This window comes from Hemiscyllium ocellatum, chromosome 31, assembly GCF_020745735.1.
Source record: "Hemiscyllium ocellatum isolate sHemOce1 chromosome 31, sHemOce1.pat.X.cur, whole genome shotgun sequence".
NCBI lineage: Eukaryota > Metazoa > Chordata > Chondrichthyes > Orectolobiformes > Hemiscylliidae > Hemiscyllium > Hemiscyllium ocellatum.
This window is the reverse complement of record NC_083431.1, coordinates 5,111,030-5,135,028: the sequence shown is the minus strand read 5'-3', so window position 1 is coordinate 5,135,028 and position 23,999 is coordinate 5,111,030. Positions and strand designations below refer to the sequence as shown.

The following is a 23,999-nucleotide window of genomic DNA, read 5'->3' as shown; positions in this document are numbered from 1 at the left end:
ACCCATATCCCTCAAAACCCTTCCTATTCAGATATCCATCCAGGTGCCTCTTCAATGTTGCAATTGTACTAGCCCTCCACCACTTCCTCTGGCAGCTCATTCCATACACGAACCACCATCTGAGTGAAAACATTACCTCTTAGGTCTCTTTTATATCTTTCCCCTCTCACCCTAAACCAATGCCCTCTAGTTCTGGACTCCCCCACCCCAGGGAAAAGATTTTGTCTATTTATCCTATCCATGCCTCTCATGATTTTATAAACCTCTATAAGGTCACACATCAGCCTCCAACACTTCAGGGAAAATAGCCCCAGCCTATTCAACTTCTCCCAATAGCTCAAATCCTCCAATTCTGGCAACATCCTTGCAAATCTTTTCTGAACCCTTTCAAGGAAGGAGACCAGAATTGCACACAATATTCCAACAGTGGCCTAACCAATGTCCTGTACAGCCGCAACATGACCTACCAACTCCTGTACTCAATACTCTGACCAATAAACGAAAGCATACCACACACCTTCTTCACTATTCTATCTACATGCGACTCCACTTTCAAAGAGCTTTGAATCTGCACTCCAAGGTCTTTGTTCAGCAACATTCCCTAGGACCTTACCATTAAATGTACATGTCCTGCTAAGATTTGCTTTCCCAAAATGCAGCACCTCACATTTATCCAAATTAAACTCCATCTGCCACTCTTCAGCCCATTGACCCATCTGATCAAGATCCCTTCTTCACTGTTCACTACACCTCCAATTTTCACGTCATCTGCAAACTTACTAACTACACCTCATGCTCCCATCCAAATCATTTATATAAATAATGAAAAGTAGTGGACCCAGCACCGATCCTTGTGGCACTTCACTGGTCACAGGCCTCCAGTCTGAAAAACAACCCACCACCACCACCGTCTTCTTTGAGCCAGTTCTGTATCCAAATGTCAAGGTCTCCCTGGAGTCAAGATCGAACCTTGCTCATCAGTATCCCATGGGAAACCTTGTCAAATGCCTTACTGAAGGCCATATAGATCACATCTACCCCTCTGCTCTCATCAATCCTTTGTTACTTCTTCAAAAAACTCAAGTTTGTGAGATATGATTTCCTATGCACAAAGCCATATGACTATCCCTAATCAGTCCTCACCTTTCCAAATATATGTACATCCTGTCCCTCAGGATTCTCTCCACAGAGGTCAGGCTCACTGGTCTATAGTTCCTGGCTTGTCCTTACCACCCTTCTTAAAACAGTGGCACCACATTGGCCAACCTCCAGTCTTCTGGCACCTCACCTGTAATCAATGCTTAAAATATCTCAGTAAGAGGCCCTTCAATCACTTCCCTAGCTTCCCACAGAGTTCTATGGTACACCCGATCAGGTCCTGAGGATTTAACCACATTTATGCATTTCAAGACATCCAGCACTTCCTCCTCTGTAATTTGGACATTTTTCAAAATTTCACCATCTATTTCCCTACATTCTATATTTCCCATGTCCTTTTCCACAGTAAATACTGATGCAAAATACTCATTTATTGTCTGCCCCATCTCCTGCAACTCCACACAAAGGCCGACTTGCTGATCTTTGAGGGGCCCTATTCTCTACCTCGTTACCTTTTGTCCTTAATGTATTTGTAAAAACCTTTTGGATTATCCTCAACTCTATTTGCCAAAGCTATCTCGTGTCCTCTTTTTGTCCTCCTAATTTCTCTCAACTGTACTCCTACCGCCTTTAGTCTTCTAAGGATTCACTCGATCTATCCTGTCTATATGTGACACATGCTTCACCCTTTTTCTTAACCAAACCCTCAATTTCTTTAGCCAACCAGCATTCCCTGTATCTATCAGCTTTTCCTTTCACCATAACAGGAATATACTTTCTCTGGACACACGTTATCTCATTTCTGAAGGCTTCCCATTTTCCAGCCGTCTCTTTACCTGCGAACATCTTTGCCCAATCAGCTCAAGGTATATAAATTTGAGAAAAGCCTCCATTGATCACTAATCATAGTAAAACCCAAAGCAACCAAACATTTATTCATCATTATCTGGCACTACATTACAGCAGTGACAAAGAGTTGGAACATGATCCTGTTGGGATTAAGAGTGACACAGGTTTCAGTGAGAGCAATTTTTTTTATTTAGCAAAACAGTAACAGTAGGCTAATACTTGGAAACAGTTCTCATTTATATATATACACATAATATATATATATTAATACAAAATTAGTAAACTCCCATGTAAATGTAGCAGCACCATCAATACGAGGGATTAAGGAGAATGCACCCTCAATAACAATGGAGAACAGGCTGAGCGATAAGGTTTGCGATGCACAACACAATTTATTATTTCCTCTCTTCTCCCACAACTGTAAAAATAAAAGCTCTGGATTGGGAACCGGAGGTGGCCATTCTGCCAGCCAGGTGGATCAGAGTCGGATGTGGACAGTTTGCTGCTCAGACTCTCTTCCCTTTCCCTCTGGGGAGAGTGGAGACTTTCTAGCACAGCAGAGCTAATAATGTTTACAGACAGGGATCTCCCACACATTCCCAAGACCCCCACCCTCCTCCCTTACCCACCTAAAACCAAAACAAAACTATGCATTTTAAGCACTTCTCTGCTCTCAAGCCATCTTTATTTTTAGTAAAAACTAGACACTGCATGGTGATCACTTAGTTCAAAACCAAGGAAGTCTGAAAACCAGTCCACATTTTAATTATCCAAAATGTGATGTCTTACGGTAATCAGTCATGTGGTTCATAACACAGCCCTTCAACGGTGAGGGAACACATTGTCAGCTTTCGGTCTATGCCCATGCAGCTTAAAAAAAAGCACCCATTGCGAGCCTGGAAACACCGATTTAAGTTGTGCCCTCTGTTTGAAGAGCTCTGATCATTGAAATACAGTAAGCATCTTATTGAACTGGTTAAAACACAGTAAAGGTCAAAGGAATATCTGGCATTTAAACCCTGCCTTTTGCATATGGGGATGAGGGTTTCCAAATGTCAAAGGAAATAATCTAAAACTATTTTTGCAGCTCAAGCATTTATTTATTGGAGAAACCCCAAGTCAAAATATTAATTAGTTAAAAGGATCCACAAAGGCAACAAGACCAGTTACAACATATTTGTGTACACTTTGAAAAACTAGGAGTTATTGGGACCTTATAACGGTACAGCATGGAAAACAAGGGCTAAATTCCCAGTCCTCGGCTTTCTGGCTGATCTGCTGAAATACAATACAGGTAGGCACCAATACATCTAGCTCACTAAGGGTTCTTAGTCCAACTGTTAAATCACATCCCAGCCTTTCACTCTCATACTAATTCAGCTCAGCTTCAGCATGTAGGGAGGTCAGGTCACTCCATTCAAGCCCAAATCACCTGGTGCACTTCGGTGACATAATGAAACCATTGCCATTAGCAAACCATAGAGGAAATATCCAGAAAGGACAGGCCGGTGGATTCAAACACCGGCAAACTGTTCAATCTGCTTGGCTTTCATCTTGATCCCTGTCTGAGCCACACAGTGCCAGATGCAGCAGCTCCTATGGTGTTTTAAATGACTAGAGCACATTAATTGCAGTCCTTGATGTCTGTTAGCTGCAGTGAGCAGCAACAGCATGCAACTGAGAGCTCTGCATTCAGTCCCATCCCCATCTCAATTAGCCAAGTACACTCCCCAATCCCAATCATCAGTCCAGAACCACTGATTAACCACTTTGCAAACAACTGATGTTCAAGGGAAACCACACTGCTTAGCACATTATTCATGGGGGTCAAGATTGACTGGCACCAGTCATTGGTGGATGTTAATCTAACACAGCAAAAAAATATGGAAACTTGCTAACAGCAATCAAACTGGAATGAGTCAATGAAGTGACCAAACAGCAGAAACCATCATTGGTTTGTGTGGGGTAGCAAACCACAGCCATGGGAACAATGGACATGGGGAAGAAGTCATTTCTGGTCAAGCATCATCAGGAGATGGAAAATGCTGGGAGAATTTCCTCATCATTCAATTAACCAAAATATTATTTTTCTTAAAACCTCCAAAGAGATCTCAGACAGAGAGCAAGAGGAGCTAAAAGGATGGTGAGAGCTAAAAGACCACACCATGTTCCTGCAGATCTGTGTACAGTGCAGGGAATAAAATATACAGTAAAACTGCTGAAACGGTGCAGGAATATTGCTATTTTGACAAAACAAAGTAAAAATGTACAGACATCAAGAGAATCAAGGGTCAATGGGGTCTTTTTTCTGTTTACAGATTTTAAAATAATTAATTGGCATCAAGGACCCTTAAAGACCGCCAGCTTTTGCACTTCTCTTGAAGCCATAAGGGCCCTGATGTGCTCCACATCAGCATACACAGATAGTCTTTCTGTGCTGCTGCAGCAACGGGTTCCTCAGTCTTCGCTGTCCCCTCAAGCTCCTCCTCATTGCCGGTTTCTCAGGATTCCTGCGCCTGGAGGAAAGCACTGGGCTCCCTGTTGCCTTTGAAGAACTTGTTGTCCCTCCTCCACTGTTGCGCCTATGGCGAGGTTTTAGTCTCTTAGACACAGCGACTGGCGTTGTCCCGTTCAATTCTTCCAGTGTCCTCTTGAAGCCAGCACTGGCCCAGGTTGCCCTGCGCCCCTCCCCTACTCTGTTCTCTGCAGCCCCAACTCCCGGCTCCATCAACGTGGCCACAACAGCAGGAGGCGGTGAGCTCTTCCTGCACCGCGTATCCCTCCTTGTCAGCACAGGAACAAAACCAGAACAGAACCAGTGTGGAGAAATATCTGGTGCCTGCAGGAGAGAGGAAAGAAGAGGGGAGGCAATAATGATTTATCAAAGAAAGGATCTTCATTCTTATAGCACCTTCCACCACCTCAGGATGTTCAAAGCAATTAGAGGAACCTCAATTATCCAAATATCAGATTATCAACAAGATCACAAGGTCCTGATGCCTGGCTAAATTATGTTATGTGGAATTTGATGAACCGAACGAAATATGCACCCCCCCCGCTTGGGGTGTCAGGTGAGTGTATCAAGCTCAAATCTCTAAAGGAGGGACTTGAACTCATTTCGAACTTCAAACTAAGTGCGGTATGAACTGAGCCACCAAGGACATTTTAATTCAAGGAGGTTAAATATAGACACATTCTTCACTTTTACTGCAACAGGCAAAGCATTTTCTCACACACTCCAGCTTCCACGGCTACCAAATTCATGCACAAAACTAGCAAACAGGGACAGCTTTGCTTCTTGCAAGGAACCCTTCATTCTCCTCCTGCAGTCATTAGAATTAATTGACTACATCCAGGCAGCATGGTAGCTCAGTGGTTAGCACTGTTGCTGCCCCAAGGTCCCGTACTTCCCGCGGGAGCCTGTGCCCCACAACCTGAGCCGCCTCCGGAATTTTAGTTTTGTCCCGTTCAAGGACGTAAAAAGGTGTGCCCTGTATCGACTGCTGCTGCACACCGTCCACCTCTTCTCTCTCTCACACCGCCCGGACACGCCCTGGCGTGCCCATTTGCCACTGGGCGGTGGGGATCCCCAGTGGAGCGCCCTCTACACGGGAGTCCTCCCTCTTTCTCTCGGGGATCTGGGGTGGAGGATGCTGCACGCAGCAGTCCCCTGCAACCGCAGATTGTGGTGGTTCACAGACTCCCAGCCCAACTGCTTGTTCTGTGGTGCTGTGGAGTCGGTGGACCATGTGTATATTGGGTGTGGGCGTTTGCACTCCTTCTTTGATTCTCTAAAAAACCTTCTCCTCTGTTTCTGGTTGCACTTCAGTCCCACGCTCCTGATCTTCGGGCACCCGGTGTGGAGGAGGGAGGGCAGGTCTGAAGACCTCCTCGTGGGTCTGCTCCTGGGCCTGGCCAAACTGGCCATAAACAGGTCCAGGCAGTGGGCCATGGAGGGGGTCGTTAGGGCCAACTGCCTGCCCCTCTTCCGCGGTTATGCTAGGGCCCGGGTGTCCTTGGAGAAGGAGCACGCAATGTCCACCAACACCCTGGAGTTGTTCAGGGAGAGGTGGGCGCCACAGGGAGTGGAGTGCATCATTTCCCCCTCCAACTCTATTTTGATTCAGTCCCTGCTCTCCCCTTCACTGTTTGATCACACAGCATTGCCCTTTGATGTGAAGGGCACTGCTTGTCACTGGCCACTTGGGTGTTTTCCTATCTTCCTGGTGGTGGAAATTGAATAAAGATTCGTCCACCTTGTGTCTCTCACTGTGTCTCACACCTGCACACACCATGGGTGCTGGGGGAAAAAAAATAATAAGCACTTCCACAGTTAGGCGGTAGTGTGGGGGAAATGAAAAAAAAAAGAAAAAAAAGAAATGGACGGAATTGGCCCCAAGGTCCCATACTTCCCGCGGGAGCCTGTGCCCCACAACCTGAGCCAATATGAAATTCCGTCCAGGCAGCAACAGTGCGTTTTTTTTCTTTTTTGAAAAATAGAGTTGGAGTGGGAAGTAATGCACTCCATTCTCCTGGTTATTTTTTTTATATATAAATTAATCCCCACACTACCGCCTAACTGCGGTAGTGCTTATGTTTTCCCCAGCGGAAGAGGGGCAGGCAGTCGGCCCTAACGACCCCCTCCACGGCCCGCTGCCTGGACCTGTTTATGGCCAGTTTGGCCAGGCCCAGGAGCAGACCCCCGAGGAGGTCTTCAGACCTGCCCTCCCTCCTCCGTACCGGGTACCCGAAGATCAGGAGCGGGGGACTGAAGTGCAACCAAAAGCAGAGAAGGTTTTTGAGAAAATCAAAGAGGGAGTGCAAACGCCCACACCCAATATATACATGGTCCACGGACTCCACAGCACCACAGAACAAGCAGAGGGGGGTCACTAGGGCCGACTGCCTGCCCTTCTTCCGCAGTTACGTTAGGGCCCGGGTGTCCTTGGAGAAGGAGCAAGGAGTGCATTATTTCCCCCTCCAACTCTATTTTGATTTAATCCATGCCCTCCCCTTCACTGTTTGATCACACAGCATTGCCCTTTGATGTGAAGGGCACTGCTTGTCACTGGCCACCCGGGTGTTTTCCTATGTTCCTGATGGTGGAAATTGAATAAAGGTTCATGCACCTTGTGTCTCTCACTGTGTCTCACACCTGCACACACACACACACCATGGGTGCTGGGGAAAAATAAGCACTACGGCAGTTAGGCGGTAGTGTGGGGGTTAATAATGAAAAAAGAAAAATTTTTTAAAAATAAAAATGAAAATGAAACACTGTTGCCTCATAGCATCAGGGACCCAGGTTCGATTCCAGCCTCAGGCAACCGTCTGTGTGGAGTTTGCACAGTCGCCCCGTGTCTACGTGGGTTTCCTCCAGGTGCTCCAGTTTCCTCCCACAATCCAAAGTTGTGCAGGTCAGGTGGATTGGCCATGCTAAAATTGCCCATAGTGTGAGGTGCATTAGTCAGAGGAAAATGGGTCTGGGTGGGTTACTCTTTGGAGGATCGGTGTGGACTGGTTAGGCCGAAGGGTCCGTTTCCACACTAGGGAGGCTAATCAGCTAACCACACCTATTTGTGAGGGAGATTGTGGGAGTTCTTCAGCCTCTTCAGACAACTACAGTAGTCTGACCCCACACAACAGCTGGACACAGGAAATTGTCTAACTGCCCAAGGGACGGACAAAAGGTGCCAGCCGCCCACGTATCGATCCCCCAGCCCTACGTACCTTCAGTGGTGATGTGGTGCAGGGAGATGGGAGGGCGAGACCAGACTCTTCCACCTGGTGGATTGAGCCGTTGGTCAACTTGAGCCACAACTCATCGGCACAGAGTCGGTCGTATCCCTGCGAGGGTGGATCAATGCATATCACCACAGCACTGGTGTTGTCAGCTCGCAGCATCCGTTGTCTCCACCGGCCTAGAGCACGGGTGACCAGGAGTTTGGCACCGGTTGGTCCCGGCTCCTCCTGGCAGAATTGGAAAAGGAACAAAAAAAAACTTTTTCAATCACAAATCCAGGAGGAGATGACTAAGTTAGTGTTCCTCTCCCCGCCCTACAGACAGCGACTGAAAGTTAAGCCACAGGTCAGCCATGATTTAATTGAATAGCAGGACAGGCTCAAGAGGTTGAATGGTCTACTCCTGCACCTAAGTTCTCCCTCATGCTTTTTGCTCATCTGCCCCATTCTCTCATTTGCCTCTGCAATAAATAGAATGTTCTATTACAAGTGCTATACTGTATAAATATTATTCTTACTGAGCTGTTCTATTTCCTGCAGTAGCGAGTTCCAGATTTTCAACACCATCTGCGCAGGATACATTCTTAGTATTCAATTAGATTTATTTGTGGATATCCTGTATTTCTGGCTCTATTCTAATCTACAATGAGTGGAAACATCTTCTCTACATCCCACCTTTTGAATCCCATCACAATTTAAATATCTGCATCAGGTCATCTGACTTCAGTAAGGCTCCACACGGTAGGCTGTTACACAAAACAGAGTTTCAGGATTGAAGGTGATTTAGCAGTTTGGATCAGAAGTTGGCTAGTTGGAAAAAGAGAGTGGTGGTTGATGGGAAATGTTCATCCTGGAGCTGTTCGCAGTGATGTGCCGCAAGGATCTGTTTAGGGGCCACTGCTGTTTGTCATTTTAATAAATGATCTGGATATGGGTGTAGAAAGATGAGTTAGTAAATTTGTGGATGATACTAAGGTAGGCAGAGTCCCAAAGGATATTGAGGGTTACAGAGGGTCATAGATAAGATGCAGAGCTGGACTGAGAAGTCACAAATGGAATTTAATGCTGAAAAGTGTAAGGTAGTTCACTTCGAACGAAGTAACAGGAATGCAGAATACTGGGCTAATGGTAAAATTCTTGGAAGTGTAGACAAAGAGAGAGAGAGATCTATGTCCTGGTGCATAAATCCCCGAAAGTTGCCACACAGGCAGAAAGGGTAATTAATAAAACATATGGTGTGTTGGTATTTAATGGTAGGGAGCTTGAGTTTTAGAGCCATGAGGTCATGCTTCAGCTGTACAAGACTCTGCTAAGGCCACACCTGGAGGGATTGCATGCATTTCTGGTCATCACATTATAGGAAGGACGCGGAAGTTAGGAAAGGGTTCAGAGGCGATTTACTAGAATGTCGCCTGGTATGGAAGGAAGGTCTTAAGAGGAAATGCTCAGGGAACGGAGACTGTTTTTGTTGGATAGAAAGTGGTTGAGTGGTGACGTAATCGAGGCCTACAGGATAAACAGAGGGTTAGATAGGGAGGACAGTGAGAGATGTTTCCTCAGATGGTAAAGGCTAACACGTGGGGACACAGCTTCAAATTGAGGGGTGATAGATGTTTGGACAAATAAAGGGGTAGTTTCTTCACTAGTAGTAGCGGTGTCGAACGGCCTGCCTGCAATAGATTCCTGATCAGACCCGAAACGTTGATTTTCCTGCTCCTCGGATGCTGCCTGACCTGCTGTGCTTTTCCAGCAACGCTCTCAACTCTGATCTCCAGCAACTGCGGACCTCACTGTCTCCTGCCTGCAACAGTAGCAGACTAGCCGACACTAAGGGCATTTAATTGGGCATTGGACATACAAATGGATAATAACGGAACAGTATAGGTTAGATGGGCAGATTATTTTCACGGGTCGGTGCAACATTGAGGGCCACAGGGCCTGTACTGCGCTGTACATTCTATGTTCTATCACTCGATCTTTGCTTTTCTGGAGAAAAAGGGTCTGAGCCTGTTCAGACTTTCCCAATGGTTATCACCTTTCAATCCGGGTATCATCCTTGTGAATTGTTTTGCATCTTCTCAGGTGCCTTTAGTTTTTCCAAAAGTGTGCAAAGTATTCCAAGTGTGGTAAAACCAAGTGGTTCTCAATTAAAATACTACAATACGCATCATTTGTAAGTAATGCACATAATAAATGGATTTTAATAATGCCTGGAAGTAAACAGGTATTGACCCTCATGCCTTTCTTAGCTGTTTCTACATTGCACTTGCCACAGTGAGGTTCATTCCCACCACCTACTTTCAGACAGTAATGCACTCTCTTCCAAATATGGTTAATAATAGAGTACTCAAGAGCGTGGTCTGTAGTCAAGGTTCTATGCAAGTTCTACATAACTCCTCTACCTTTCAATTTTAAAACCAGACCCAGTGAAGGTGGAGATCTGTTGGGGGGAGATGAGGCTAAGGACCCCAGATTCTCACCAGCAATCGTTTCCTCTCTTCGTTGTCATGACAGATGGTGACAGCATCCTGGGCTGGGATCATATTCCACAGCCCATCACTGCCAAGGATGATGTACTTGTGGTCGTGGCAGTTAATCGTGTGAACGCTGGTGTCTGGTTCTGGTGAGACTACAAACTCACCGCTGTAAAAATCGTAACTCCACAGATCACCTGTGGGGAAAAAAAAATAAGACAAGGATAAGGGGAGTCACTGACTATCATCCTGCCAATGATATCAGAATGCACTTATTCGCCACAACTAGCCACACAAGGAGTCACAGTAGCCACAGCTTCATCTCACTCTTCGCGGAGGGTCACTTGACCCAAAACGTTAACTGATTTCATTCTGTAAATGCTGCCAGACCTGCTGAGTTTTTCCAGTAATTTCTGTTCTGCATCTCACTCATTTCTTTCCAAACTCCAACTACACTAGCACTCCCCATACCCCCCACCCCTCAAACAACACACACACACACACACACACACACAGAGTTAGTTAGTACAGCGTATTTTCCTATCAAGCAAACCCAAGTTGTTCCTCCTGCAACCTCATGAGGGCAACAGATCCAAAGGAAGAACTACATAGCGCAAGGCACCAAGTCTCCACCAGATGGCAGCAGCATCCACACTCTAACAAGACAGCACGATACACTGGGACAGGGACAAGTCTCAGCAAGTTCCACAGATAAGCCAGGCAGCTCTCTTTCTCAAAGTACAGTTGGTCAGGCAGCGTCCAAGCAGAACAGTCAACATTTCGGGCATAAGCCCTTTATCAGAATTTTTTTTGGGGGGGGGGGGGGGGAATAGAAGCTGAGAGATAAATGGGAGGGGGGTAACAGAGTGCAATAGGTAGAAATGATGTGGGGTGCTGGCAATAATTATGGTTACACTGCATCCTTTGCCAGTGTTGAGAACCCAGTTCTCTGCACTTATGCTTTTGTCAAACAATCCATCAAATTTCATTGTGTAACCATCCACCAACTCATTAGAAACTTGCCGCACCCCTTCCCCGGCAACTCACCCAGTGCTCTGGCCACTGCCAGGAAAGGGATCTGATCAATCACCGTACTTCGCCGTACCGGGCCGTTATGGGTCAGTCGTGGCCTTTTCCACACCACACGATTCACTCCAGACTTGTTAATTACACTGGGTGGGGTGGGGGGAAAAAAAAGACAAATAGACTGAGTTATTTGTTGGTTGAGAGATAAATAATTTGGATATAAACATAGGAGGTATAGTTAGTAAGTTTGCAGATGACACCAAAATTGGAGGTGTAGTGGACAGCGAAGAGGGTTACCTCAGATTACAACAGGATCTGGACCAGAGGGGCCAATGGGCTGAGAAGTGGCAGATGGAGTTTAATTTAGATAAATGCGAGGTGCTGCATTTTGGGAAAGCAAATCTTAGCAGGGCTTATACACTTAATGGTAAGGTCCTAGGGAGTGTTGTTGAACAAAGAGACCTTGGAGTGCAGGTTCATAGCTCCTTGAAAGTGGAGTCAAAGGTAGATATGATAGTGAAAGTTGTATTTGGTATGCTTTCTTTTACGTAGAGTATTGAGTACAGGAGTTGGGAGGTCATGTTGCGGCTGTACAGGACATTGGTTAGGCCACTGTTGGAATATTGCGTGCAATTCTGGTCTCCTTCCTATCAGAAAGATGTTGTGATGCACTTGAAAGGGTTCAGAAAAGATTTACAAGGATGTTGCCAGGGTCGAAGTGTTTGGGCTATAAGGAGAGATTGAATAGGCTGGGGCTGTTTTCCCTGGAGCGTCAGAGGCTGAGGGGTGACCTCAGAGGTTTATAAAATCATGAGAGGCAAGGATAAGATAAATAGACAAAGTCTTTTCCCTGGGGTAGGGGAGTCCTGAACGAGAGGGCATAGGTTTAGGGTGAGGGGGAAGAGATATAAAAGAGACCTAAGGGCAAATTTTTCATACAGAGGAAATGGTGGAGGCTGGTACAATTACAGCATTTAAAAAGGCATCTGGACGGCTATATCAATAGGAAGGGTTTAGAGGGATATGGGCCAAGTGCTTGCAAATGGAACTAGATTGGGTTGGGATATCTGGTCAGCATGGACAAGTTGGACCGAAGGGTCTGTTGCATTGCTGTACAACTCTATGACTCTAAAACGGGGAGATCCTGACAGTGGTGCACCCTGGAGTGGGACCAGGAATGACATTCCACAAATTCCATGAGGAGATTGAACAGTTCATCAACTCCAGCAACACGTTCCAGCCTGACCTTAAATTCACCTGGACCATCTCTGACACTTCCCTCCCCTTCCTGGACCTCTCCATCAAAGACCAACTCAACACTGACCTTTTTTTTAAACAAACCGACTTCCACAGCTACCTGGATTACACCTCCTCCCACTCTACCTCCTGCAAAAATGCCATCCCATATTCCCAATTCCTTCATCTCCACCACATCTGCTCCCAGGAGGACCAGTTCCACCACAGAACACACCAGATGGCGGCCTCCTTTAATTTCCCCTCCCACGTGGTTGAAGATGCCCTCCAACGCACCTCCGCCCTCAGGCCCCACCCTCTAACTGCAATAAGGAGAGAACCCCACCCACCCCCGGTCCTCACCCACCAACCTCTGCATAAACCGCATCATCTGCTGACATTTCCACCACCGCCAAACGGATCCCCCCTACCAGGGATATATTTCCCTCCCCACCCCTTTCCACTTTCTGCAAAGACTGTTCTGTCTGTGACGATCTGGTCAGGTCCACGCCCCCCAGCAACCCAACTTCCCCTGCCACCGCAGGAACTGTAAAACCTGCGCCCACACCTCCTCCCTCACCTCCATCCAAGGCCCTAAAGGAGCCTTCCACATCCAAAGTTTTACCTGCACATCCACTAATATCATTTATTGTATCTGTTGCTCCTGATGGGGTCTCCTTTACAGCTCTCCTTCTCGCAGAGCGCTTTAGGGAACATCTCCGCGACACCCGCACCAATCAACCCCACTCCCCCTCCCACTCTGCCGAGGACATGCAGGTCCTGGGCCTCTTTCCCTGCCACTCCCTCACCACCCGATGCCTGAAGGAAGAACGCGGCAAGGTGGCACAGTGGTTAGCACTGCTGCCTCACAGCGCCAGGGACCTGGGTTCAATTCCCGCCTCAGGCGGCTGACTGTGTGGAGTTTGCACGTTCTCCCCGTGTCTGCGTGGGTTCGCTCCGGTTTCCTCTCACAGTCCAAAGATGTGTAGGTCAGGTGAATTGGCCGTGCTAAATTGCCCGTAGTGTTAGGTATGGGGTATATGTAGGGGTATGGGTGGGTTGTCGCTTCGGCGGGTCGGTGTGGACTTGTTGGGCCGAAGGGCCTGTTTCCACACTGTAAGTAATCTAATCTAATCTAATCTAAAAACGCCTCATCTTCCACCTTGGAACACTTCAACATCAGGGCATCAATGTGGACTTCACCAGATTCCTCATCTCCCCATCCCCTACCTCACCCCAGTTCGAAACTTCCAGCTCAGCACTGTCCCCATGACCTGTCCCAGCTGTCAATCTTCCTTCCGACCTATCCACTCCACCCACCCCTCCATCCACCTATTGCACGCTTAGACAAGCCCACTCCCACCATCCTCCCCACCCCACCCCAGCCTGTAGCACGTACCTTCCTCCGAGCCCCTCGATTCTCTCCTTCTCTTTGGGAAGCTCAGGTTTGTGATCCTGGGTCACCTCCAGGGCCTGCACCATGGTGTCCCTATCCCCCCGGGCCTCGCTCAAGCCACTGTGCGTGCCCAGGACTACACCTGAGTCTCCCACGTGAGCCACGTACATCTTGTTCTGACAGATAATGACAACACTCGCGGTGGTACCGGACGTGCTGGGGAGCCCAGTCATCGTCTTGGGCCATTCAGCTGTTGAGGGTGGGGAAAGAGAGAGAGAGAGAGAAAGGCTCAACATTTCAAATACTCAACAGGATGTAAGACATTTGCAAAGCCTCAAGGTTGACACAGGCGCTATAGAAATGCAAGGGGTTTCTAAACTAGAGTGCTAGCACACCAGGAACGCCTGTGCTCAGAGCCAGTCGCTATTCTCACTGTCCTGTTAATTTCCAGCCAAGTACCAATCCCCAGGCCCCTCCATCAGAAAATACAATCCCAAATGAATTTCTTTTAATAAAGGGGCCAATTTAACCAGGTTTTTGAATTAGTAATTAATTAAATTAACGAACAATAATTAGTAATAACACATTCGAAACAACAGGAAAGTTGAGGAAGATAAAAAAAGGTAAAGTTTCTGAAATGGTCAAAAGTATGGATGGTTGAATGTTGCAGTGATGTGGGTAATTGAACAGCTGGTTTCAATGCTCTGAGTTTTACAGGATGGCTGATGTCGCATTGTGCGGATTCCATTTGACTGTGACTGATGGATGACTGAACTGCATATGGGGTTTCGCCCTGTGTTCCTTTGCCTGGTTTTAATAGTTAGCTGACTTCTTGCACTGAGGGGGAGCCTTTACTGGCAAAGCAGGGGTGACAGGGAATAGTTTTTCCAGCTACAATCTTCACAGCAGGCGAACAAATCCAGACCAGTCCAAGTGAGGGCCTTAGCCTAGGAAGCACACAAGGACTTTGTCCCACTGGAAAACATACATGTGGTGTCAGACCCAACAGTTCACATACATAGACAAGGTCTGCATCAGTAGCACAGCATATAACTGAAACTGGTCTTTTATCCCTAGGTAAAAACACAGGCTGCAGATGCTGGAAACCAGATTCTAGATAAGAGTGGCGCTGGAAAAGCACAGCAGTTCAGGCAGCATCCAAGGAGCAGGAAAATCAACGTTTTGGGTAAAAGTCCTTTTACCCCCACCCTTGTTGTTTTATTTTCCTTTTAAAGAATACACAAACTGTGCCTGCAATCGAGGACATAATCTGCAGGGGTGTGGTTCGCTGTTGAGTAGAAGGTATCTGTCCTTGGTTATCTTTGCAGTCTGCTTTGACTGGTTTCATTCTTGAAGAGGGTGTTGTTTGAGAATCCCTTCACACCTTTAAGTGCGACATACCAACAGTCATCCTGCAGGCAGTCACTTCATTTATATCCACAGCTAGTTTTGGCTGCAGCAGCCCACTTTAAAAAAAAACTACAAGTTTAAAAATGCCCATAGTATTTTAGACTTCTGACCACAGTCATGACAGTACCCTGATGCTGCAAGATCTGGACACCATCAAGGCCTGGGCTAATCAGTACCAAGTAATCTTCACTCCACGCAAGTGCCAGGCAATAAGCATTACCAATACGAGAGAACGTAACCATCTCCCCTTGATATTCAATGGTGTTATCATCATTGAACTCTCCACTGTCAAGATGCTGGGAGTTACCACTGAACAGATACTGACCTGAATCGGCCACACCAATTCCGTGGCATTAGGAAAACAGAGGCTTTGACTTTCCGAAGCCTGTCCACCATCAGCAGCATGGTGCGATGGAATACTCTGCACTTGCATGGATAGGTAGAGCTCCGAGAAAGCTGAAGTAGTCTGACACCATCAGGACAAGGCAGCCATTTGATTAGCATCACATTTGCCATCATCTATGTGGGCTGCATGGTGACTCAGTGGTTAGCACTGCTGCCTCACAGCGCCAGGGACCCGGGTTCGATTCCAGCCTCGGACGACTGTGCAAATTGCTCACAGACAGACATTTGCCCCACGTCTGCATAGGCTTCGCCTCAGTCCAAACAAGTACAGGTTAGGTGGATTGGCCATGGGAAATATGGGGTTACAGGGACAGAGTAGGATACTCTGAGGGTCAGTGCAGACTCAATAAACCAAACAGCCTGTTTCCACAATGTAGGGATCTCATGATCTTCAACATTCACTCACTACACACTGATGCTCTGTTGCAGTGCGCACAGTCTACAAGATGCATTACAATAAGTCACCAATACACCAAGAGCAGCAATTACCATCTAGGACGACCAAGGGAGCTGACACCACTATTATGAAGGTGTTGAGGTACTGTACCTTTAAGAGTTGAAAAACTAACAAACTGCCTGACACAGCACCAAGTGTTCTGAACACTTTGTGGGCGGCACAGTGGCAGTGGTTAGCACTGCTGCCTCACAGCGCCTGAGACCTGGGTTCAATTCCCGACTCAGGCGACTGACTGTGTGGAGTTTGCACGTTCTCCCTGTGTCTGCGTGGGTTTCCTCCGGGTGCTCCGGTTTCCTCCCACAGTCCAAAGATGTGCGGGTCAGGTGAATTGGCCATGCTAAATTGCCCGTAGTGTTAGGTAAGGGGTAAATGTAGGGGTTTCGCTTCGGCGGGTCGGTGTGGACTTGTTGGGCCAAAGGGCCTGTTTCCATACTGTAAGTCTAATCTAATCTAATCTAATCTAAGTTTCAAAAAAACAAGATGTAACACGGTCGACAAATTGCAGCTGGGTGTCCTAAGACAAAAACAAATTCAAATTCGGCTAGTTTAAATTATGCCCCAGGATACCAAAATCCAAATCAATTTTGAATTTAGAATTTTGACAATATTAAAAACAACGAAGCGATCCAATGTTTTGGGGTATAAAACCAGACAGACATTTTGAACAGCTAGAGAGAAAACTGCCAAAAGACCAACAAATTTAAGCTGCTGGAGGAGGAGCTCTCAGAGAGACATCTGAGATCGTTCTTTGCCTCGAGTTTTAACAGATTACAGCATGGTCGAATCATTTCTGTGTTGCTGGTTCAAATTAGCAGAGAGGTTTACTCAGTGTCGTAACAGCACAATCCCCATGTTTCCCACCATCCTGCCATCCCTTTGGTGTAGCTGTATCTAAATACTGGAACTCAGTGACAGCATTGTAGTTGTTCCTACACTACAAGGACAACAGCTTGTCATCACCTTTGCCAGGGCAATCAGACTGTGAAGACTGTTTTTATTATTTCTTATTTTGGATTGTAAACCAAAATGGGAAAGGAAAGGAATTGCGGAAGGAGTTGTAGCCCTTTAAGTGGTGATCGGAACACGGGGGGGGGGGGGGGGGGGGGGGGGGGGGGGGGGGGGGGGGGGGGGGGGGGGACAGGGAGAGAGGGCGAGAGAGAGAGAGAGAGAGGGGACGAGAGAGAGAGAGTGGACTAGAGAGAGAGAGAGAGAGAGAGTAGAAGAGAGAGAGAGACACAGAGAGGGGGGGGGGGGGGGGGGGGGGGGGGGAGAGAGAGACCGGGAGGGGGGGGGGGGGGAGAGAGAGACGGGGGGGGGGGGGGAGAGACAGAGACTGCACAGTTACTGCCTTTGCTGTTTGAATTTGTGTATCGCTGGACATTGAAGTGCATCTGGGAAAATTAACAAACAGTGAAATCCACAACTAATCTTGGAGGAACTGTTGGGCAAAGTTCACAGCACAGAATCAGATAAGTTAATTGTTGTTTTAAGTCTGTCCAGGAGAAAGGCTGCAGTAGTGAGTATAGTGGATTCTTTCTTGATTATATGTTTTTGGAGGTAAGTCTCTTGATTAAACTTAAAATAAAAGCCATAGCTATTAATTTAACCTGGGGCAGTGTTTTGTAGAGGAATAAGACAGTGTTATTTTCTGGGTCTGTAGATTGTGAAGGAGCAAAAATGGCCTTTGCAGTGATATGTACTTCTTGTCAGATGTGGGAGTTTAAAGAGAGTTTAAGGGTTACTGCGGATTATATCTGCCATAAATGTTGTTGGATGCGAATCTTATCAGATCGAGTGGATCGGTTGGAGAAAAGTCTCAGATACAGTCACAGAGATGGGTTAACTCCAGGAAGGATAAGAGCGGTCGGCACCCAGGGCAGGAGTCTTTTGTGGATAAACGCATTTCAAACCGGTATGCTGTTTTGGAAAATGTAGGGGGTGATGGATTCTCAGGGGAACGTAGCACAAACAGCCAAGTTTCTGGCATTGAGACTGGTTCTAATGCAACGAGGGGTACGTCAGCTTCCAAGAGATCAATTGTGTGAGGGGATTCTGTAGTCAGAGGTACAGACAGACGTTTCTGTGGCAGAATGGTGTGTTGTTTCCCTGGTGCCAGGATCAAGGATGTCTCAGAGAGGGTGCAGAATGTTCTCACGGGGGAGAGGGGCCAGCAGGAGGGCATTGTCCACATTGGAAGGGAAAAGGTTGAGATGCTGAAGGGAGATTAGAGAGAGTTAGGGAGAGTTTTGGGGGGGGGGGGGGGGGGGGGGGGGGGGGAGGAGGAGGAGAAAGGACCCAGGTAGATAGTGAGGAAGGAGATCGATCTGAGACGGGTACAGCTGAGAACAGAAGTGAATCAAACAGCCAGGGCAGGCAGGGACAAGGTAGGACTAATAAATTAAACTTCATTTATTTCAATGCAAGGGGCCTAACAGGGAAGGCAGATGAACTCAGGACATGTTTAGGGTCATGGTACTGGGATATCATAGCAATTACGGAAACATGGCTCAGGGATGAGGACTGGCAGCTCAATGTTCCAGGATAAAAATGCTACAGGAAGGATAGAAAGGGAGGCAAAAGAGGAGGGGGAATGGCATTTTTGATAAGTGATAGCATTACAGCTGTGCTGAGGGAGGATATTTCCAGAAATATATCCAGGGAAGTTATTTGGGTGGAACTGAGAAATAAGAAAGGGATGATCACCTTATTGGGATTGTATTATCATCAACGCCCCAATAGTCAGAGGGAATTTGAGAAACAAACTTGTAAGGAGATCTCAGCTATCTGGAAGAATAATACGGTAGTTATGGTGGGGGTTTTAACTTTCTAAACATCGACTGGGACTGCCATAGTGTTAAAGGTTTAGATGGAGAGGAATTTCTCAAGACAATTTTCTGATTCAGTATGTGGATGTACCTACTAGAGAAGGTGCAAAACTTGACCTACTCTTAGGAAATAAGGCAGGGCAGGTGACTGAGGTGTCAGTGGGGGAGCACTTTGGGGCCAGCGACCATAGTTCTATCGTTTTAAAATAGTGATGGAAAAGGATAGACCAGATCTAAAAGTTGAAGTTCTAAATTGGAGAAAGGCCAATTTTGATGGTATTAGGCAAGAACTTTCAAAAGCTGATTGGGGGCAGATGTTCGCAGGTAAAGGGATGGCTGGGAAATGGGAAGCCTTCAGAAATGGAGATAACGAGAATCCAGAGAAAGTATATTCCTGTCAGGGTGACAGGGTGGTAGGTATAGGGAATGCTGGATGACTAAAGAAATTGAGGGTTTGGTTAAGAAAAAGAAGGAAGCATATGTCACGTATAGACAGGATAGATCGAGTGAATCCTTAGAAGAGGATAAAGAAAGTAGGAGTATACTGAAGAGGGAAATCAGGAGGGCAAAACGGGGACATGAGATAGCTTTGGCAAGTAGAATTATGGAGAATCCAAAGGGTTTTTACAAATAAATTAAAGACAAAAGGGTAACTAGGGAGAGAATAGGGCCCCTCAAAGATCAGCAAGGCGGCCTTTGTGTGGAGCCACAGAAAATGGGGGAAGATACCAAATGAATATTTTGCATCAGTATTTACTGTGGAAAAGGATATGGAAGATATAGACTGTAGGGAAATAGATGGTGACATCTTGCAAAATGTCCAGATTACAGAGGAGGAAGTGCTGGATGTCTTGAAATGGTTAAAAGTGGATAAATCCCCAGGACCTGATCAGTTGTACCCGAGAACTCTGTGGGAAGCTAGAGAAGTGATTGCTGGGCCTCTTGCTGAGATATTTGTATCATCAATAGTCACAGGTGAGGTGCCGGAAAACTGGAGGTTGGCAAACATGGTGTTACTGTTTAAGAAGGGTGGTAAGGACAAGCCAGGGAACTATAGACCAGTGAGCCTGACCTCGGTGGTGGACAAGTTGTTGGATGGAATCCTGAGGGACAGGATGTACATGTATTTGGAAAGACAAGGACTGATTAGGGATAGTCAACATGGCTTTGTGCGTGGGAAATCAGGTCTCACAAACTTGATTGAGTTTTTTGAAGAAGTGATAAAGAAGATTGATGAGAGCAGAGCAGTAGATGTGTCCTAGATGCACTTCAGTAAGGCATTCGACAAGGTTCCCCATGGGAGACTGATTAGCAAAGTTAGATCTCATGGAATACAGGGAGAACTAGCCATTTGGATACAGAACTGGCTCAAAGGTAGAAGACAGGGGGTGGTGGTGGAGGGCTGTTTTTCAGACTGGAGGCCTGTGACCAGTGGAGTGCCACATGGATCAGTGCCGGGTCCTCTACTTTTTGTCATTTAAATAAATGATTTGGATGTGAGTAGAAGAGGTACAGTTAGTAAGTTTGCACATGATACCAAAAATGGAGGTGTAGTGGACAGCGAAGAGGGTTACCTCAGATTACAACAGGATCTGGACCAGATGGGCCAATGGGCTGAGAAGTGGCAGATGGAGTTTAATTCAGATAAATGTGAGATGCTGTATTTTGGGAAAGCAAATCTTAGCTGGACTTATACACTTTAATGGTAAGGTCCTAGGGAGTGTTGCTGAACAAAGAGACCTTGGAGTGCAGGTTCATAGGTCCATGAAAGTGGAGTCACAGATAGATAGGATAGTGAAGAAGGCGTTTGGTATGCTTTCCTTTATTGGTCAGAGTATCGAGTACAGGAGTTGGGAGGTCATGTTGCGGCTGTACAGGACATTGGTTAGGCCACTGTTGGAATATTGTGCGCAATTCTGGTCTCCTTCCTATGGGAAAGATGTCGTGAAACTTGAAAGGTTTCAGAAGAGATATACAAGGATGTTGCCAGAGTTGGAGGATCTGAGCTACAGGGAGAGGCTGAACAGGCTGGAGCTGTTTTCCCTGGAGTGTCGGAGGCTGAGGGGTGACCTTATAGAGGTTTACAAAATTATGAGGGGTATGGATAGGGTGAATACACAAAGTCTTTTCCCTGGGGTTGGGGAGTCCAGAACTAAAGGGCATAGGTTTTAGGGTGAAAGGGGAAAGATATAAAAGAGACCTAAGGGGCAACTTTTTCACGCAGAGGGTGGTACGTGTATGGAATGAGCTGCCAGAGGGAGTTGTGGAGGCTGGTACAATTGCAACATTTAAGAGGCATTTGGATGGGTATATGAATAGGAAGGGTTTGGAGGGATATGGGCCGGGTGCTGGCAGGTGGGAGTAGATTGGGTTGGGATATCTGGTCGGCATGGATGGGTTGGACCGAAGGGTCTGTTTCCATGCTGTACATCTCTATGACTCTTATGTCGAAGTAGGAAGAGACAGCACCTATAATTTTCAACCAGCAAGATCCCACATGGATCAGATGGCGTGCTGTATCAGCATCGCTGGTGATAATACCTCCTCCAACATAGAGTACCATGAAGACAGTCCCTTGGCAGGGGCTACAGGCAGCATCAGCAGCCAGATACCAGAGGGGCCAATGCAATCACTGCCAATTACCAGTGAGAGATAAACACATTGGTGAGAGACTAGAGCTATTTGAATTCTTGCATGTCAAACTCACAATCTTCTCAAACAGTGCAACAGAGACACCAGCGTTCAAACCAGATGTCAAACTCTCAATCAGAGAATCTTCTTGTGCATCTTGACCAAGACCGAGGTGAGCAATTACAATGACATTCAAAAATACATTTACCATCTATTCTATTACACTGCACACAGTCAGCTCCCAGAGACAGGAAACTCACCGTTATATTTCTTACGTTACATCACTGACTGTAAAGCCTTTCGGGATATCCCAAAGATGGTGAACAGCAGTGTAGAAATTAACATTCTTTCCGATTGGCCCAAGGTCACAGCTCAGCTCCCAGCGTGAACTGTGGGACTGCTGCGCACTCTGCTTCACAGAAACCTGGCTCAACCCATCCATCGCTGACTGCGCACTTCAGGCTGATGGTCTTATCCAAGGTCACTGTACGGTCCATACAATGGATAGAAAAACAAAGGGTGGGGGGGTTTGCTTTTTAATCAACAGCTTGTGATGCACAGACATTGCAACCCGGGACAGCTATTGCTCCCGAAACCTTAGATTCCTCACCATTAAATGCTGTCCCTTTTACCTACCACGGGAATTTACCGCTGCTATACTAAGTGCTGCGTACATACCGCCACAAGCAAAGGTTGACGAAGCACTGGATGTGTTGTACTCCACCACTAACACCCTGGAGACAGAACACCCCAAGGCCCTGTTTATTGTAATTGGTGACTTCAATCAAACCAATCGAAGGAAAGTTTTGCCCTAGTACCACCAGAACATTGCCTGCTCCACTAAGGGCCCGAACATTTCAGACCACTGTGAAAGATGCCTACCACTCCATCCCCTGCCTTCATTTCGGGAACTCCAACTACAATGCCGTGTTTCTTCTCCTGGCTTACAGGCAAAAGCTCAAGCAGGAGACCCCCTCGCAGATATAGGTCCAGTGCTGGTCAGAGGAGGCAGAGGATCAACGCCGTTGCAATCTGAAATCGGCTGATTGGGACATGTTCCTCAGACGGGTACGCCACCACCGTCACAGACTTTATCAGCAAGTGTGTGGAGGACTGCATACCGAGGAAGTCAATCGGGTGTTCCCCAACAGGAAACCCTGGGTGAATCAGGACATACAGAACCTGCTAAAAACCAGGAGTGAGGCCTTCAGGCCAGGAGACCCACTCAAATATAAGGAATCCAAGTATGACCTTCGCAGAGTCAATAAAACAGCCAAGGACCGATACCGATCCAAACTAGAGACCCAGACAGACACCCGGCGGCTGTGGCAAGGACTGAATGACATCACAGGTTCTGAAAAGAGACAGAGCAAGATAGCAGACGATGACACATCCCTCCCAGATCACCTCAACACCTTCTATGCTCGCTTTAGGCAGAATTCCGGCAGAGAGGTAATGATGTACCTATCCCAACAGTCACTGCCTCAGAGGTCAGATCAGTTTTCCTTTATGTGAATCCAAGGAAAGTGATGGGACCTGATGGAGTACCAGGCCATGCACTCAGAGCATGTGCAGATCAACTGGCAGAGGTCTTCTCAGACATCTTCAACCTCTCCCTGCAGCAGGTCACTGTTCCTGCCTGTTTCAAGAGGGCCAACATCATCCCTGTGCCAAAGAAGGCTCATGCAGCATGTCTCAATGACTACCACCCAGTGGCCCTAAATTCTGTGGTCATGAAGTGCTTTGAAAGGGTGGCCATGGCATTAATCAATTCCATTCTCCCCACTACTCTTGACCCACTCTAACTTGCCAACTGGACCAACAGATCCATGTCAGATTCCATATCACTTGCCCTTCACTCCTCCCTAGAACAGCTTGACACCAAGAACAGTTATGTAAGGATCCTACTCATTGAAGGCTGAACTGTAGTCAACACTATTATCCCCTCGAGACTGATTACTAAACTTAGTGATCTTGGACAAAGCCCCACTCTCTGCAACTGGATCCTCAATTTCCTGACCAAAGGCCACAATAAGTGAAGATCGGGGACAATATTTCATTCTCATTAACACTCAACACTGGAGCCCCCCAGGGATGTGACCTCAGCCCCCTACTGTACTTGCTGTACACCCATAACTGTGTCGCCAAATACCAGACTGATGCCATTTACAGGTTCACTGATGACACCACCATAGTCAGCCGAATCTCAGATGGAAAAACGGTGCACTGAGAACAACCGAGCTCTCAATGCTGGCAAAACCAAGGAACTCAGTATTAACTTTCGGCGGGATGTTACTCATGCCCCCCTACACATTAACAGCACAGAGGTGGAACGAGTGGATAGTGTCAAGCTCCTGGGAGTGGTCATCCACAACAATCTTTCTTGGACTCTTCATGTGGACGCACTGGTTACAAAGGCCCAACAATGTCCCTTCTTCCTCAGGCCGCTGAGG

At 46.9% G+C, this 23,999-nt stretch overlaps 1 protein-coding gene across 1 annotated transcript; it reads right to left on the bottom strand.

Annotated features, from left to right (window-relative positions):
* Positions 1-2,112: 2,112 nt before the first annotated feature.
* On the bottom strand, positions 2,113-21,988 carry ppm1da (protein phosphatase, Mg2+/Mn2+ dependent, 1Da). The gene is made up of 7 exons (XM_060847754.1): positions 21,822-21,988; positions 15,220-15,284; positions 13,822-14,068; positions 11,211-11,335; positions 10,170-10,360; positions 7,678-7,917; positions 2,113-4,786 (listed from the first exon to the last, which is right to left on the bottom strand). Exons 1-7 carry the CDS (start codon positions 21,986-21,988, stop codon positions 4,358-4,360), a joined length of 1,464 nt encoding a protein of 487 aa, XP_060703737.1. The 3' UTR covers positions 2,113-4,357.
* Positions 21,989-23,999: the final 2,011 nt, after the last annotated feature.